The 19,139-nt window shown below is 47.4% G+C and overlaps 1 protein-coding gene across 8 annotated transcripts in view; it reads right to left on the bottom strand.

Annotated features, from left to right (window-relative positions):
• NCOA2 (nuclear receptor coactivator 2) overlaps window positions 1-19,139 on the bottom strand; it is a 1,201,189-nt gene that overhangs the window by 75,467 nt on the left and 1,106,583 nt on the right. For 6 of the 8 annotated variants that reach the window (XM_085605462.1, XM_085605464.1, XM_085605460.1 and 3 more), the window contains one exon: window positions 16,868-16,924. The exons of the other annotated variants lie outside the window; for them this stretch is intronic. In XM_085605462.1, the coding sequence (XP_085461588.1) occupies window positions 16,868-16,924 (57 nt within the window). The remainder of the gene's footprint in view (window positions 1-16,867; window positions 16,925-19,139) is intronic. 8 annotated transcript variants of the gene reach the window in all.

Raw genomic sequence — 19,139 nt, 5'->3', positions numbered from 1 at the left:
TCCGCCGGCGTCGCGTCAGTCCCAGGGACCGGTGGGTATGGGGACTTGTGCGGCGCCTGCGGCTCCGCCGGAGCCGCGGGGGTGGAACCACCCTGACCCTCGGCCGAGCCGCGCGACCGGCGAGGGGAGTCCGAAGAGCGGTGTCGCCTCTTCGACTTCTTGGAGCGCTTCGACTTACCCGAAGACTTGGATCCCGACGACCGATGATGACGTCGGCTGCGGCTCCGCGACCGATCCTTGGACCTCCTCCTGGACCGGGATCGAGAGGGGCGCAGAGCCGAGTGGCGAATCTCGAGAAGCTTACGGGACCGCTCCCGTCTAGCCTTCGAGGTCAGGGCCTTGCAGTCCGAACACGACTCCGCGTCGTGGTCGAGGCCCAAGCAGTAAAGACACCGGCGGTGATGGTCCGTAACCGACATCAAGCGGCTACAGTCAGCACAGGCTTTAAAACCAGGCATCCTACCGGCACCGGAGTCGAGACAAGATCAAAAAGGATCGAAAAAAGTTAGTCAAAAAGTGACTAAAGGGGTAGCTCTCCCGGATCTGCGCTTACTGGCGCGGAAAAAAGAAGAACTGACGTCAGCGCGCGAGGGCGGGGTCTAAGTACTCCGACGACGTCATTCCGGCGCACGACGCCGACGACGGACGCGGAGCCGCAGACGACGCCTAGCGACGCGCAAGGGGTATTGCTGACGAAAAATCTTCTGGATCCAGTCTGACGCCTGGGGATATTCTAAGGTGAGGAATCTAACTAACGTGTTTCTTTCAGATACTGCATTGAAGCCTACACCCAATTGGCATCTCTGGCCACATGTCAGCCCCTGGTAAATGGTACCATAGGCACCCAGGGCACTGTGACCAGAGAAGGCCCCTAAGGGCTGCAGCACTTATTGTGCCATCCTTAGAGGCCCTGTACAGACAGACAGACAGACAGACAGAGAGAGACACACAGACACACACACACACACACACACAGACACACACAGACACACACAGACACACACAGACACACACAGAGTCTGGGTGCAGAACAAAACAAAGAGTCGACATGGCACACATCCCTGTGTGCCATGCTCACAAACCACTGCCCTGGCATACATCAGTCACCCCTATAGCTGGGTGCCCTATGCCAGTGGTGAGGGTACAGGTACATGAGCCCTGTACCTCTACAGTGTCCAGGTCCATTCCTGGGCCCTGTAAGTGCAGTGCTGCCCTTAAGAGTATAGTGTGCTGGGAGGTTGTCATTACTAACTCCACAGCACCATAATGGCTACACTGAAGACTGGGAAGTTTGGTATCAAACTTCTCAGCACATTAAACCCACACTGATGCCAGTGTGGGATTTAATGTAAAATGGACAACAGAGGGCATCTTAGAGATACCCCCTGAAAAACGACCAACTACCAGTGACCTGACTGAGTGGCTGTGCAGGCTGCCACCACCAGACATGTGTCTGGACCCCTGGGTCGAGAGCCTGTTGCTCTTGGGGGCCTGAAACAATGCACATCCTGGGACGAGGTGCCAAGCCTCCTCCCCCAGGATGGGCAGGGTTCACGAAGGAGAAGCTTCAAAGGCAGGCCGCCTTTGTGAGCCTCTCCAGACCATTTGCTGCTGTCAGCAACTGGTCCCCACTGGTTCTACCCCCCACTTTGGGCGGGAGAACCGGCGGGCAAAACAAGTGAGGAAGAGAGGTGTGCCCACCTCTGCCAACTCCGCCCTTAAGGTGGGGGAGGCGAGGTGAAGCACAACCTCGAGTCCAACCAGGGACAGGCTCCTGCCCCCCTCCCACATGAGAGTGGCAGAATAGGGGGTGTGCCCACCCCAGGGAAGGGACCCATTGGTCCCTGCCCTTTACCACCTGTAACGCCCCTAAATTTAGTAGGCCTGTCTCCCCTCGAACCTGCTCCTGCAAAATCCCGGCGTGCCCAGTAGCCAGCAACCTCAAAAACCCCGGAGGACCTGCCTGCATTCACTTTCCAAGCCATCCCTCCCGTGAACACCGGACGTGTTTGAACTGCAGCTTCTGGTGCCAGCCAGAAACCGCAAATCCAGCCCACTCTGCACCCGCCGAATCCGGCCCGAGCTTGAGTGGAAAAACACCACGTGGAGGTCCCGTCGGCGATCCTGACCCGAGATCCAGCGACCCCTGACCTGCCTCTAGCCTCCTGACGATGCCTGCAGCCTCAATCCAGAGGACCCCCCCCTACCGCGACCAGAGCGGGTAAGAAAATCCGACGTCCCAAGGCACTCCTGCACCCGACGCCCCACGGCCTTGGGTGCCAAACCCAGCGGTGCCTAACCAACCCTCAACATCCCAATTTACCCCTCGAAGTGGTGGTCACTCCTGGAAGATCCTCATCCCCGAGCCTGCAGTGTTTCTTGGTTCCGGAGAATCTCCATTGAAATCAGCAGGGCACCCGACCTCAAAACAGCACCCGGCACCTGGCCGCCCTAGTGCCGCTGAGGGTGCCCCTTTTGTGCTAACCTGGTCCCCAACTTGCCCTGAGCTTAACCCTAGGAGCTTTGCTCCCACAACGCCGTGGCCTGCTTGCCAGCAGCCACCATCCGGAGTCCCCCTAGCCTCCATAGGATAACAATGGGCCTCAACACGCTGCACCCGGCCGCCCTAGTGCCACTGGGGATGGCACAACAGTGCATCAATGACCCTGGGAGACCCCTGAGTCTAACCCCAGAACCCTAACTCAAAAGACAGATTACCTACTTGGAAACCGATAACCTCTTTTTCCTCATAGAATAACATTTACACTTTTTCTCCCAAAAAGTTTCCAAGTGTCGACTTTTGAAAATTACAAATATTCCTTAAAAATCAGCTGAATAACCAAAACGCATTTTCTTAACTGTTTTCAGGAAATGTCCCAGTGCTGAATCTAGGTATCCAGCACAGAGTAAGAAAAAGTATTGTTAACATAACTTACCTAAGTGAAGTTCCTCCCATAGGATAACATTGGGGATTATATGACGTTTTAAAAACGTCATATAATCCCCAATGTTTCAACGTTTGAAAAAGTTTCAAAGTGTCAACTTTTGAAATGCAATAATATTCTTTAAAAATCGTACCTCTAACTAAAACGCATTTACTCACCTGTTTTCAGGAAATGTCCCAGGGCTGAATTTAGGATCCAGCCCTGTGTTAGTAAAAGTAATCTGAAAAGTAATTAACTGCATTTTACTTAAAAAGCCCATTCATTCGAATGTACTATACCTGCAATGTGTTGCAAACTGCTTACCTAAAACTATAACCAATACCAGTACAAATTACACAGCAATTTTGAACTGTGTTCATACAAGTAATTTACTACTGAAAAGTATTTTTTGTGCTTACCTATACCAGGCGTGCTTGGTTCTAGAAATAAAACAACTGTATATTTTTTATACAAACCAATTGGCCTAGAGTTCAGTTCTTGAGTGTGTGAATTCATTTGCTGACTGAGTGTGTACATCAAATGCGTAACACTGTCCTCTGATACTGCCTTACTGCTCGACCAAGCTACCACTTTAGAGTAAGGTTCTATCTAACTTTAACCTCTGCCAAACCTCTGGAGACCCTTAGACTCCATACACGCTGTACCTCACTTTGGTGAAATATATATAGAGACAGTTTCTTACAACTACTCTTCCCCGGACAGAGGGAAGGAATGCTTTTAGCGCAAGACGGATCGCCCGGAGCTCCAGAAGGTTGATGTGGAGTCCGGACTCCGCCGAAGACCAGAGGCCTCTGATCTCCGCCTCACCCATGTGGCCACCCCACCTCAGAAGTGATGCATCCGTCACGACTGTGAACTCCGGTTGGGGAAGGGAGAGGGATCTGCCGTTGACCCAATCGTGGTTCGTTAGCCACCACTGCAATTGTCATGCAGTGGCCATCAAGTTCTGAATCCAATAGGACAGATTCCCCATATGTTGTGCCCACTGGAACTTCAGGTCCCACTGCAGAGCCTGCATATGCCACCTGGCATGATATGCCACCTCGCATGATCTACAGGCAGGATGCAGGAGACCATGAGGCCCAGCAGCCACAGGGTCATTCAAACCGAAACCCCGGATAGAGGCTGAACGATCTGAATCATAGTTATAAAATCCCGGACTAGCTGCTCGTCATATCCAGAACCGCTCTGATGAAAAGGAGCTTCTGAGAGGTAGTCAGGTGTGACTTCGGCACGTTGATAGTGAACGCCAGTGAATGCAGGAGGTCCGCCGTAGTCTGGAGGTGGGAGACGACTGCCTGGGGCGAGCCCGCCTTCAACAGCCAGTGATCGAGCTAGGGGAAGACTGGAACCCCTGATCTGGGCAGATGAGCTGCGACCACCGCCATCACTTTCGGGAACACCCAAGGGGCGCTGGTAAGGCCAAAGGAGAGCACGGTAAACCGAAAGTGCTTGTGGCCTACCATGAACCATAGGTAGCGCCGGTGAGCCGGCAGGACGGGTATGTGAAAGTAAGTGTCCTGCAAGTCCAACGCTACCATCCAGTCTCTCCCCTCGGGGACATCACGGGAGAACACAGCCAGGGCCTCTTCCGGGCACTGTGGCAGCACCTGCGCTGCTGTATCCCACACAGAGTGGGTGTAACGGCCCAACAGACATGCGGTGTTCACAGACTGCAGTCCCAAGCAGGAGAAAGAAAACATCTTCTTCCCAAGATTGTCCAACTTTTTGGATTCTCTTTCAGGTGGTGCATTAGGGAATGCGCCTTTGGACATAGCTGCTTGGACCACCAAGCTCTCAGGGGTGGTGTGTTTTGAGAGGCAAGAGGGGTCGCCCGGAGCTGGGCGGTTGCGTCGGGCAATCATCCTAGCCACAGGAGCCCCTGTGTTGGGCCTGGACCAGGTGTCCAAAAGGATGTCACTAAGGGCTTCATTGAAAGGCAGCAGGGGCTCTGAAGAGGCCGCTGCCGGTTGACGCACCTCCGTACAGAGAATTGTCCTGACCGCCACCATAGGTAGCTCGAGTTTGAGGGCCTCGGCCGCCTTCCACAACACCCCTGCGTAAGAAACACCCTCCTCCATAGCCACGGCAGGAGGAGACTGCATACCAAGGTCTGGGGAGGTATCCAGACCACTGGCGTCCCCCAACTCCTCTCCAGTCTGGTTCAACTAACTGGTCAGCTAAAGGGTCTACAGACCCCTCCCAGTCCTCCTCACCCTCCTCTGGTTGCCAATCTGGCCTGTAGGAAACACCAGGGTCGAACAGAGCTACATAAGTACCGCTCGGTGCGGGATCCGACGTCGGTCCGACTCCATGTCCAAGTCAGGGGGGAGGCAGGGGCTGGGGATCCAACCGGCATCAGAAGCAGACGTGGTGCCATGGAATCAGCACCGGGAGAGGTGTTATAAGGTCGACCAATACTGATTCGGATCCAGGCCTGGATCTAAGGGGACCCTGCAGTGCCGGGGCCGGACCTGCCGGCGTCGAAGGCCCAGGGCCCCCAGCTGAGTTAGTGGGGCCCAAAGGCATGCCGGCGGAGTCGGGCTACCCAAAGATGGCATGCATCACTTCGTAGAAACTCCAAAGCTAGGCAGGGGTCGTTCCGGCTCCCGGAAAAGGAGGGAAACTCGGAGTCGACCCTTTAGGCTCCACACGCTGAGCCACGGGACAGGCACCATCTGCATCCCTCATCGCGTCGGCTGATGGGCGGGTAGAAGTCGAAAAGCGGCGATGCTTCTTCGACTTCTTCTTGTGCCTCAACTTACCTGAGGAGCGCCAAGACTTCAATGACGAGTGGTGGTGACTCCGCGACCGGTCCCTCAACCTCCCACCCGACAGGGACTTCGAACGGAGCGGACTGCCAGGCCTCAAGAAGCTTTCGGGACCGCTCTCGCAAAGACTTCCGATTCATGGTCCGGCAGTCGGAGCAAGACTTGATATCATGGTCGCGCTCCAGACACTACAGGCACACGCGTGCGGGTCCGTAACCAACATCAGTTTGCGACAGGTGTTGCAAGCCTTGAAGTCGGGTCGATTAAGACTGGGTATCCCTGGGTGCACCAGGAGTCGATAGACTCAAAAAACGGTGTCGACAAAAGTCTCTCTGGATCTCCGTTGGCTAGCACGGAAAATGAAAGAACTGACGTCACCGTGCAAGGAAGGTGTCTAAGTAGCTACCGCAACGTCATCCCAGCGACCATGACGCCAACGACGAATGCGGAGCCGACTGACGCCACCTGTCGACGCGTAGGGGTACTGTTGACGGATCCAGTCTGACGCCTGGGGGGTAATTCTAAAGGTAAGGAATCTATAACTAATATTCTCTTTCAGATATTCTAGACAGTGCCCTGCTCATAAAATGTGCCCTTTGCAAGGTTTGTGGCCCTCTCCTTTATCTACTGTGTTTGTTTTTAACACTTTAACATTTCTCCATGGCGGCATTCATGATGTTACATCCACATTTCATTGATGATCCCTGAAGCTAGGAGCTAGACACTGTAGATGTTCAAAATGCTCAATGAGGGAGAGTTTTTATATTTAATTGGTTATCACTTGCCTACTAGATTTAAATGGGAATACAAATAAAACTACTGCTATTCTCTTCACATGAACAGACAGATACATGTCTGGGATGGTCAAACAAATCTGGTTGGCATAACTGACTCAAGTGTAGTTTTTAATGCTAAAGGAAATGCACAAATCCAGTATGGTGCTGAGAGTCAATGATCACAAATGCTACATAACCTTTATGTAGAAAGCGTGCACCTTAAAACTGGAACTAAGATTAACGTTCCCTGACATTGGTTTCATTTTAGCAACCAAAATTATTTACGACTCCAGGGCCCACCTAATATCCATTAACAAACATACGTTCCTGAGAAGCAGCATGTCAGTGTTTAATTTGTTTTTAAAAAACATAAGTGCCAAGGCCCTCGTCAGAAGGCAACTGCAGCTTGCACCACACATTGCCGCTGCCATCGCTGCCAATGATAGTACCAACACAACTACATATCATCACACTCCAAGGGTGATAATTCCAGGTGCCCCAACACCATAAGGATGGCTTGGGCGGCAGGCATTAGCCCTTTTTAATGTAGATTGACTTAACGGCTGTTTGTGTGCTCATTTCTAAATTAGACATTGCCACTAAGTGGCAGACTGATTTAAGTGCAGGTGTTGACAATTAAGTGCCAGTGCCAAGCACTGGAAACCAAAGGCTCAAATTAAGCACTGCCCTTTATCAACACGAAGTTTAAAAGTGAAATTACCACAGGTTTGTCAAAAGGAGTACAAGCAATTACTTTAACTCATTCTGCTCTGAAATGTCTCTAAACAAGGCTCAACTACTAAGAAATGTTACCGTCATTTTCTTCTTTCAAAGTACACTCTGGAACAGACACTCACTCTTTTCTCTAATGCTGGTATCCACAGACTATGACTAAAACCACCTGTCCACCACTCCTGCATGAACTAGAACTGAGTGATCGCAGGCGCCACTGGTAAAGGGGCAATGCCAACATACTACTGGATGGTAGCCATATGTGCTCCTGTCAAAGTCATAGAAGAACCTTTGAGGTTTGATACAAACATTTTGAGGTAAGAAAAGCAATTTAAACATACCCAAGAATATCCTCAAATCATTTTTTTTATCATGATGATGAAAAAAGAGATAGGGTCAATCATTTCTACAGTCAACTGACAAAGTCTAAAAACTGACTTTTCCAGAGTTATTAATGAGAGTCACCCTACTTCAATTCTTGGGGTGGAGTTCACCTAGTGCAACATTAACTCAGCACCATCTCAGCCCTAGAAGGGAATGTTGGGCCTGGTGCCACACTGCTCTGTGAGTAGTCCAAAAATATCTAGCCAGATCAATAGTCCATCTCCTGCACCTGGGAACGATTCTGTATCAAGCGGTCTTGGCAGCACTTTACATGCTTATCCCTGCATTATTAGGCCCCCTCTTCCTCTGATCCAGCTCCAAAACACCGAACTATTACTCTCTCGGTAAAGTAGGCATCCAGCCATGGCAGAGGTAGTATTTGATCTTTGTCCTCCTGTGCTGGGTCAACAGCACATGATGATCCTGCCAAGTATTAGAAGTGAGTGGGATTTCCATCAAAGTAACATTATCTGTCCCATACGACAATTATCAGATCAATATGATGGCCTAATAGCCTGTTTTCTGCAAAAACACAACTTTACTTCAGCCAGCTGAAAATCCATCCATATTTCTTTAAACCTTAAAGATACTTCAAGACCCAAACCAGTTCTGTTGGATTTCTTTCCAGGTTAAAGAAATAAGTATCAGTTTAAAAGGCAAGGGATATTTGCTACACTTTCCCAACTCTCTCCCTCATCTTCCACATGGCGAAGAAAATTAGGCAGGGCTCCATGACTTTCAATCTAGTGTCACCAACCTGGACAAGGCCACCATGGTCTTCAATGCTCCTAGAGATGTCACTCAGCCCTTGCGAAAAGCTCCTGCATACACAACACTTACTCATTCAGCATCAGGATCAGTTCAGGCACCCAAATAATCAACAGCCGAACCTCTCAATTTGGCACCAGAGTTCTAGAGCTTGGATACCTAAATCTTCCAGGAAAATGCACAGGAAGAGCAAAAGCCTACTACTCATGCTTGTTATGTCACTAAGTTCAAAAGGTTCATGCATTACAGCATCTCCAGACAGTTAAATACCTGTATATTTTCTGTGCAGAAGCAGCTATTACCCACACTTCTATAGGCCTACATTTACCAGCACTGGCGGCATACCTTCAAAATACACAGCACTCTTCCCTCTTTAGAATGCCAGTCATTAAATCCTTAAGGAAGGTCTAAAGAGGATAACATCCCTGAGACGCCTCTTACACGTGATGTTGTGAGGACATCTGTGTTGTCCTCACATGACTCATGGGTCCTCCTTTGGACTACCTATACTCATATCAATTACAATTCATGATGTGGAAGGTGGCTTTAATAACTGCACTCACCTCCCTCGGATGCATTTGTGAGCTCTTGCGGTCCAAGAACCATTTATTAAGGTTCACAAAGATAGGCTGGTTCTTCGTACCAACCCTCAATTTCTGCATAACGTAGTTTCACCTTTTCTCAACAATTAAACCACTAAGCTGCCCATCTATTTTCCACCACCTGAATCTGTAGCTGAAAGAGCCCTTCACATCATAGATGTCAAGAGTGTGCTAAAGCACTACAACGATAGAACTAAGTTTTTAGTAAATCTACTCCGCTTTTTGTAGCCGTCACAAAACCCTAAAGGGTAATGTCATCTTGGAAGCTGGCATTGCTAGATGGATAAGTTACTTACCTTTGGTAACTCCTTATCCGGTAGAGACATGGTCTGGCCGCAGATTCCTTATCTTTGAATTTCCTAGGCATCAGACTGGATACGGAAGATTTTTCTTGAGCAGTACCCCTGTGCGACGGTAGGTGGTGTTGGTCATCTCGGCATGACATCGGCAACATTGTGTCCGCCACCTTGGCGTGCTTATGTCAGTACTTTTCACGACTTTCAACACCAGAAGCGCGGAGCCAAGAAGTTGACTGACAGTGGTGTGTTTAGACAACAAAGGCTCTTAAGGGGAACAGCCCTGATATTAACTGATCCGCAGTGCAAGGAGGATGGGTGGGTCAGTAATGAATCTGTGGTTTTATCATGTCTCTACCAGATAAGACGTAACTGAAGGCAAGTGACTTGTCCATCTGATAGAGACATCTGGTCGCAGATTCCTTATGTTTTAACAGATACCCAAGCAATACCATCCCCGGAGAAATTACTACAGAAAGGTTTAAACCAGAAAGTTCTGTAGGACCGAATGGCTTAAGAGGCCCTACCTATGAACCGGATTTCCAGACAGTTATGCTTGGCAAACGTGAGCATCGATACCCACGTAGCCACCTGGCAGATGTTGAAGAACGGAAAGCCGTGCTGGAGAGCCATGCTGGCTGCCTTAGCTCCGAGGCCTTCAGGCGACTGTTTCTTTGCCAGAGCGCAACAGATCTTAATGCACAGCATGTCCCTTCTTTGCTCCAACGTACCCCACAAAGAATTGGTCATCCACCTGGAATTCTTTACTGTTGTTAAGCTAGAACGATAACACTCTTTATGGGTCCAGACGGTGGGGACCTTCTTCCTTCGAAGGGACGTAGAGGAGCAAAGAAGGTGGGCAAGGGGACAGATTGTCATAGGTGGAAAGGTCTCTCCACTTTAGGCAAAAAAGAAGCCCTATTGCGGAGCACTACCTTGTCTGGAAAGACTATTAGGTAACGAGGCTGATAAGAAAGTGCCTGCAACTCACTCACCATCCTGGCAGAGGTTATTGCCATTAAAAAGGCTGTTTTGATGCTAATCAGCCCGAGAGGGCAATTGTGCAGAGGTTCGAATGGTGCACACATTGGGTAAGTGAGGACCAAGTTAAGGTCCCACTTGGGCATGATAAAAGGTGAGGGGGGAAACAAATGTGTAAACCCCTACAGAAATCTATTACAATAGGGGTCTTGAGTAGTGACGGTTGGTCGGGCAACCGTAGGAAGGCAAAAAGGACTGAAAGGTAACCTTTTAGAGTGCCCACAGGAGGGCCCTGCTGGGAAAGAGATAGGATGAAAAGGAGGATGTAACAAAGGGAAGCGGACAGAGGGTCAATAGACAATTCTGTACAATATTTAGAAAATCTTTGCCACCGTGCCTCCTGGAACAGGACTCAGAACTCCACTCCGCCTTGATTGTTGCAATACCACATGTTGTCCGTTAAAACCTGCACTAGCCTCCCCTTGACAGACAGCAGGAAAGCCTTTAATGCCAAGGAAATGGCTTGTAGCTACAACAGATTTGAGAGGAGCTGGGTTTATGCCAGAGTCCAGAGATCTCTGATCTCCTCTCCCGCGAGCCGCCCCAACTGAGCAGGGACACCCCTGTCTCCACCGTCAACTCTGGGTGGCGACAGGAAAGTGGTCTGCTGTTAGCCAGGTCATGGGCAAGCAGCCTCCACTGCAGATCTTATGCAGTCTCTGCCAAAGCCTGGAAGACATACCACAGGCTTTCTTGGTGCCGGGCCCAATGAGACTTCAGATCCCACCGCAGAGCCCGCGTATGAAGTGGCAAGCATGCAGAGAAACTTCAAAGCCACTCTCACTGTGATCCAGGACTGAGGCTGAAACATCAGGGACACAACCCGAATATCAAGAGCTTGTTAAGATGGAGGAAAGGCCCTGAACTGCACTGTATCTATGAAAACCCCAACAATGAGGATCCAATGTGAAGGAGTCAGGTTTGACTTTGGCTTGTTGATCGAAAACCACAGCAATGTTAGGAGGTTAGCCGTTGTTTGGAGATGTTCCCTGACTAATTATAACAAGCCCATTTTCACCAGTCATTTGTTGAGGTAGGAGAAAACTGGTATCCCGAACCTCTGAAAGTGCGTTGCAACCACCACCATCACTTTTGTGAACACCTGAGGGGTGTTGGTAAGGCTGAAGGAAGTACAGCAAATGGGCCTACCTTGAACAACAGATAGCATCTGTGAACCTTCAGGACGTGCACATCTTGCAGGTCCAAGGCAACAATGCCTACCTGGATTCAGGGCAGACCAGACTTGGACTAAAGTGAGCATTTTGAATTTGTCCTTCTGGAGGAAGGCGTTCAAAGGGGGAAGTTCTAAAATAGGAAAAAGGCCTCTGTTCTTTTCAGTGTGAGGAAGTAGCAGAAGTAGCAACCCGCTACTCCCACTCCAGAGGCTGGCACACTCTCAATGCCCCTGTTTGCCAATACAGCAGCAAGATGGAAAGGTGCTCCTCTGAAAGCTTTTCAGATGTGCGAGGACGTTAAGGTGGGTAGGAAAGTAACACTAGGGAATAGCCCTGATAGACAATCTGGAGGACCCATCTGTTGCATATGATGGTGTGTCACCCTAGGGAAAAAACGCCTGATCCTGCTTCCAACAGGGTGGCTGTGGCAGCTTAGGGAAAACTAAAACGGCTTGGAGGCTGCTGTTGCATGAGCGAGGACTGAGTGGAGTGTTATCTCTCAGGAATTGAGCAAAGTCTGCTGGATCCATACCCACAGCCTCGAAAGGGTTTGGGTAACTGCGGAGTTGGCAGGGTTTGGTGATACCTATACACCTGTGCTCTGGAGTAGCCTCAAAAGAGCTTGACTGCAAGGAAAATGTTAGGCAGGGGAAGAAACGCCCAAGGTAAGCACTGTGGCCCTGCTTTTCTTAAAGCGTTTGAGGGCTGAACCCACCTTTGTGCCAAAAAAAGAAGGACCCCCTCAAACTGCATATACATTAGGGGCGTCTGCACTTCCCCAGAAATGCCAGTGGATCTCATTCACACTAGTTCCTACCATACACACCAAGCAGTCAGTTGTGCCCAGGCCAGCCCGGGTGACATATTTGTGTGCATTTTGGCCGTCCTGAATGGTTTGAGGCAAAGGGGGTTGCAACTCCTCTGGAACTGCTGGCAAATTTTAAAACAATTTTTATTATTATTTTTCAAACATACAGTATTACAAAGGAAAATTATTGAAGAGTTGCTTTCACATTGTGGTAAGACGTCGAACAAGAATTCTGCTTCTGTTGATTATTAAACCTATTAACTGGAAATAATATGGCCTAGAGTATGGACCTGGGACCATTGTCTTCATATACAATCTCTCTGTTTGCTGACAATCACTTGCCTGGTGTACCACTTTTACCTGCATACCCAAATCCATATAATTGTCGCATCGGCCGAACGAGGGAGTGTGTTGGCTACTCCATAATCTGACAGTGTCTCTACTTGCTGCAAACATTCCACCATTACAGAATACCTGTGGACTTTTGGTTAGTGTATAACAGTAGGGATTGCCCACAAAGGAGAAGAATATGATCGACTGTCTAGCTTTCAATATTACATTCTAGGGGCCAGGAAATGTGTTTTTCATTTTCAGGACTGATCACCTGAAAAATGTACTTTGACTCTGAATTACGTTTTGCACATGTATATCCCTGAAACTACCTATGCACTAATGTAGTCCTTAATTCAAGCATCTTCAAGGGCCTGCTTGTTTAATTAATCTTCTTTATCTTCAGGAGTCGTCCTCTCAAAATATAAAAATAAACAATAAAACAAAATAACTCAGGGGGAGGGGCTGGACATAGTTAGCATGATGCGAGTTTCTATTGCTCTGCCACCATCCATTCGGAACAGGATGAAAGAAGGGGCTAGCATGCTAATTTGATTCACCCAAAAGAGTCTGCTGCTTCCACAGACCAAGCGCACTCGAGTAACACAAGAAACAGGGCGGCAGCAGATATGGATGCCCGACAAAATGGCAATAAGAGTGTAGGACTCTGCCACTTATGACCCAGCGTAAATGTAAGTAGCCACCGGACGAAAAAGAACAGACTCTGGGCCACAAAAGACATATGAAATTATAATTGGTATCGCTGGGGTGGGGATTTGAGGTGATGGATGATTCAGGAAGGCACATTTATATAAATGGTAATGGCAGGTTGAGACCCCAAAGCCAGGGTCATAATGGGTTGCCCCTTTTCAGAAGTGTTCCATTTACGACAAGGGAGAACACAGGCCTGACCCTTGTTGCCTTTACTCTTTGTAATGGTACCAGATCTGTTGGCTATGAAAATACACTTCATGAACAATATTAATGGTATCCCTTTAAATACGCGTAAACCATAAAATATTACTCTTTGCTCATGATGTGCTCTTTCAGTCCTCGTGCCAGACCGATAAATGCTGCCTCTACATCAAGTACTGATGGATTATGGGAAAGCATCAGGGTATAAAATCAAATAAACTAAATCGAAACTCCTACAATTGAGCCTAATGGAGGGAGATTTCCCATACCTCAAAAAAAGTGTTCCTTTTAAAATAAGTGGGGCGATAAGATACCTAGCAGTGAGCTTAATACATTCCCTATCAGGATGGTACAAGGCCAACATACCCTCCTTGTGGAGACAAATAAATATGACCTGAACAAGTGGGGAAATCCATACATCTCATCACTATGTCACATTGCAGCAGCTAAAATGAATCTGATCCCAGCCTGCTTTGGGTCCTCCAGTCACTACTGATACGATAGATAAATCCACACCAGACTCTTGCGAAAAAACCCTAATCCAATTTGTATGGCAAGGCGATAGTGTCTCCACAAAATTACAATTGACACGTAGAGAAAAATGAGGCCTTGCTTCCAACATGTTTGTAATTACTACAGAGCAGCACAACAAAGAATAGAAGAGTAGTCAAAGAGGGGAATCTTATTAACATTGGATCCATATGGACAGGGTATTTGCATGTAGATCCTAGTGGGACCTAATGTGGTAGCTGTGCAAACACAGGCCACAAAATGTGTATTGTAGTCAAATCAATAGTATGTTGATTGACATCTAGGACAACATAGCTCTTCGACATAGATCTTACTACCTGTCCAATCACCGCTGATGTCTATATTGAATAAGCTGAAATTCACTCCAGCATTTGGACGCCTTCGAACTCACAACCAAGAGTGAGCAACTGTAGAACGATCTTCGGTATGTTCCTAAATGGTGGCATTAGGCTGTTTACTGATTGCAAGTAAAAGTATGATCCCTCTGAACGAAACAAGTGCAACACTGGGTAATTCAATCAACAGTAAGGGAACGTTGCTCCAGATCCTGGGTTCATAGGTGGAAAAAGTCAGCTTCTTGCTTCTCTTTCACAGGGAGAAAAACTCCTAACCACAACACTAAGGGATACGTCGCAGCTCTATATAGATTCCTAAGTGCGCCCTACGCAGGCCCCTTATGGGCCTATATGAACAGTTAGCCCACAATGTAACAAATAGAGATACCTACTGGAAGATAGGAGGTTCCATGGAAAGACACATCTAAGCAAACCCTGTGTGTGCCACAGGGAGTCAGCTCTAAAGGTAATCACAGGATGCTATTTAGCACAAAAGAAGCTCAACAGAATGTTCTTGCGTACCACAAATGGATGGTGGAAGGATTGTGGAGAGGAAGGAACACCCCTATCAGTTAGGAATTCCAAAAATAAATATATTTTGGAAAAGGGTTCTGGTAGCTATAAAGGAGCTGGTGGGAATTCCCATTCCAGCCAGCCCGGATGTCACAAGCCTCCCTACTGGGTGGGAGGGACAATGGAAACAAAAACTGGTCCATCAGGAAGACGTGATGCTGGAAAATTTGGGAAACTTTGGCAATGGAGTGATTATAACCCACGTTGCCAAAGATAAAGGGAGCTTTTGACGCACCTGGAAGCAAGTGCTCTCCTACATGGATGGGGTGAATGAAAGCCGACATGCCCTGCAAATGTTTACATGAAATGCTTTTAATGGCACTAATGCCTTGAAAATATATGGAAGGGGAGAGGAGGACTCAATATGAATCTGGCATTGAAATGGTTACTTGACTAAGGAGGGCAATGGAAAGCGATATATTAAAGAAATGCTCCTCTGTCATGGGGTGGAGGGCTGTAGGGAGTGTCTCTGTTTATGATGTAGTGATTGATGATCACAAGGTTTCTGTGTAAGTAAAATATACATGAATTACAAATTTATATATATTAAGAGAGAGGGAGATAGGTCTGTCCAGCACTACTGCAAGAGCCCTCTCTACAGCTTCCCTGAATGCCCTTATGATTCTGCAGCTCCTCACAGTATGATAAAAATGCTCATCCTATGAAACCTAAGGCATGTGGGTGAGGAAACTTAATGCAGGCTCCAGAGCCTCAGTCTCATGTAACAGACCCAATGTACATATCTGAATTGTATGAAGCACTATCTTAAAGATATAAAGATTTGCCGAGGCACTATAAAAGCAGAATGACAATATGCATCCTGAAGAGAGCCCAAATGCAGTTCCCAAACCTGTCTGAGAACGTAAGTGTATCATGTGTATGAATAACTGATGACCTGTATACCATGGACATGTTCAACTTAAATCAGGCAGCATTGCTGCATGCTCCATAATGAAAGGCAGTCTGTAATCAGTCTGACATGTCTGATTCTTGAAAACATCAAATATTTTCCTTCGTGCTAAGTAAAGTCTTCCTGCAAGCAGCGCCAGAGATCTGTTTCTTTATTTGCACTAAAAACCCTGCATAAACATTACTACCTAGGCAGCAAAATATGTCAACATTTCATACACAAACGTCATTGTTTATGATATTCCTGAATATCTTTGTACCAGCTATGTTCTTGACCAAGAAATGCTAGAGTACCTAGGTGATTTTCTTGATTCTTTAATACCCTTAGCTCAGATATCCTTTGACTGCTGCTATTGACCACCTTATGCCCACAGTGGTAGATAACAAAAGTTTAGGGCTAGAGAAAAAAGTCTGAGTTTCTTATAACGATTCCTTGGGTCCGTGCTTATACATACCAATCTCTTCTAAACAGGACTTAACCAGACTCGACACTGCATTCCTTTTTTTTTACAATACAATAAAACAATGCTAACATTTTCATGAACTACTTTAGGACTTAACTATTAAGACTGCACATTAAAGTCCTATGGATGAAATATTTAGGACTGTATAGGCTAATTTCGAGACGGCTGATTTTGCTCCAATCTGCCCAGTAAGAGGCAAAATGATAATTGCAATAGGAGCTATTTCACATAAATGTACTGACTGTATGAAGTTGACCAATTTTTTCACCAATGCAAACTCAGCACATGCATGAATATGTATCCTAACAAAGTAAAGCATTTTAACTTTTCTATATTCCAGGGGTGCCATCAACACAGGTTGAGGAGCGCCACATCCATGCCAGGTTTTCAGAATATATAGATAAGATAAATTAACATATTACACTTATTTACAAAATAACCTGAAAACCTGCCACTGATCCATTGCTCGTGCACCACAGACACCACAACGTTTGTTTGGTCATCTACTGTACCTTCAAAGAGTACATTTTACAGAGATGTTCGCTGCATCTAGTCTTTGTATCACAAATCTGTTAAGATTAAGAAGAGACAGTTTCATTTAATGATATAAATGAAACTGGATAGCAACATTATTTACCACAGTGTTCAGAACAATATAATTATCTTAGAAACAGTTTAATTTTTACAGAAAGCTACCACAATAATCATTGGACTCATAGGCTACTTGGGTTAAGTCAATATTAAACACATTTATGAACACCAACATTTTGACGCGTTTACTGCCCATCGAATAAGTTACATACCTTCGGTAATGCCTTATCTGGTAGAGATAGGATCTAGCTGCAGTTTCCTCACCTTTGAATTACCCCCAGGCGCCAGACTGGATTCGGAAAACCTTCTACAGTAGTACCTCTGAGTGTCGGTAGAGGGTTTTGAGTGACTCCATAGCGTCGTCGTCCAACGGATGCGACGTTGACAGAGTCCATATAAACCCTACCCACACGTGCTGTCAGTTTCTTCCATGACTAATTTCTCCGCTAAAAACCAGAGCCGCTTATAGAAACTGCATATGGAATCAGTGTGTCCAAAAACAATCTTCGTTTGTAAAATGTGTACTTAATGAAAGGCAGAAAAGTGCTCAGAAAGGGATCTGGTAGACAAAAAGATACACCAGTTCACAGAGAAGGGAGAATGGGTGGGTCGGTTAGAAATCTGCAGCTAGATCTTGTCTCTACAAGGTAAGGCGTTACCGAAGGTTAGTAACAGATTCATCAGATAGAGACATCTAGCAGCAAATTCCTCACCTTTGAATTAGATACCCAAGCAATACCATCACCGGAGGAGGGTCTGCAAACTAATCCCACTAAAAGATCCCCGAGTAGGACAAGCGGGCTATTATAAGAGAGCAATAAGCTGTCAGGAAGGGAGGTGAGGAAAGAAGATGCCTCACCAGAAATATTGTGGAAAACCCATATGGAACTGAAGTCCATAACTATGGAAAAACATGGAAGAGCACCATGGCAGAAGAATAAAGGGGGTGTTGGAAAGAACGCTTCATATAATCGGAATACTACATAGCTCCTCAAATGGTAGCCGGACCATTAGTGGACAGGGCTGAAGGACAATAGCTAATACCCATGAGCCAAAGCTCTGTGCCATAGAACCAAGTGATGTAGAGAGCACCACGCGATGCTTTAAGAAAAGCAGCGGGAACTATAACAACAATATGGTCCATGGAAACACTTTTGAGAGATAAGTGAGCCCTCTGGGACTATCCAACAAAGAACCCACAGTTCCCATTCGTGCATTTGCTGCGTTTGTCTGCTGAGCAGATCTGCCATGGTGTTTTGTATACCTGGGACGTGTTGTGCCAGGAGAAAGATTTTTTGTGGGATTGCCCATCTCCATATGCTCTGAGCTAAGCGAGAGAGCTGGGGAGAGTGTGTCCCCCCCTGTTTTTGAATATAATACATTGCAGTCATATTGTCTGTGCAAATGAGGACTGCCTTGGCTGAGATTTGTTTCTGAAACGATTTCAGGGCTAGAAAGATCGCCAATAACTCCAGATGGTTGATGTGGAGTAACTTCTGTTGTGGCGTCCATACACCTTGTACTGTGAGGTGTAATAGGTGCGCTCCCCAGCCGGAGAGCGATGCGTCTGTTAGAATCACCTGAGGAACCGGGTCCAGGAACGGTCGCCCTTTGGAAAGGTTTGTGGTGTTCCACCACTGCAGAGAGCGATGGGTGCGACCGTCCACCAACACCAGATCCGTCAGCTGTCCCTGGGCCTGGTTCCACTGGCGTGCTAGGCACTCTTGGAGTGGACGCATGTGGAGTCTTGCATGAGGCACTATGAAGATGCAAGATGCCATCATCCCTATTAGTTTCATGAACACTCGTGCTGGGAGAGAGTGCTGAAGGAGGAACCTTTGGCGCAAGGCTTGTACGTTTGCGATTCTGGCTGAATTGGGATAGGCTATGGCTTTTGAGGTGTCTATAGTGGCACCGAGGTATTGCTTTGTGTGAGACGGTATCTAGTGGGACTTTTGGTGGTTCACCGTGAAGCCTAGCTCGTGGAGTAGTTTGGATGGTAGTGTTTGTATGCTGCACACACTGGTGGTAGGACGCGGCTTTTATGAACCAGTCGTCCAGGTAGGGGAAGACGTGAATGTTTTGTCTCCTGAGGTGTGCCGCCACTACTGCCAGGCATTTGGTAAACACCCGTGGTGCGGTTGTGACCCCGAAGGGGAGAACCTTGAACTGATAATGTTGGCCGTCCACCAC

The sequence above is a fragment of the Triturus cristatus genome, chromosome 5_1, assembly GCF_964204655.1.
Source record: "Triturus cristatus chromosome 5_1, aTriCri1.1, whole genome shotgun sequence".
Taxonomy (NCBI): domain Eukaryota; kingdom Metazoa; phylum Chordata; class Amphibia; order Caudata; family Salamandridae; genus Triturus; species Triturus cristatus.
The sequence above is the reverse complement of the archived record's forward strand: the minus strand, read 5'-3'. Positions and strand labels throughout refer to the sequence as shown.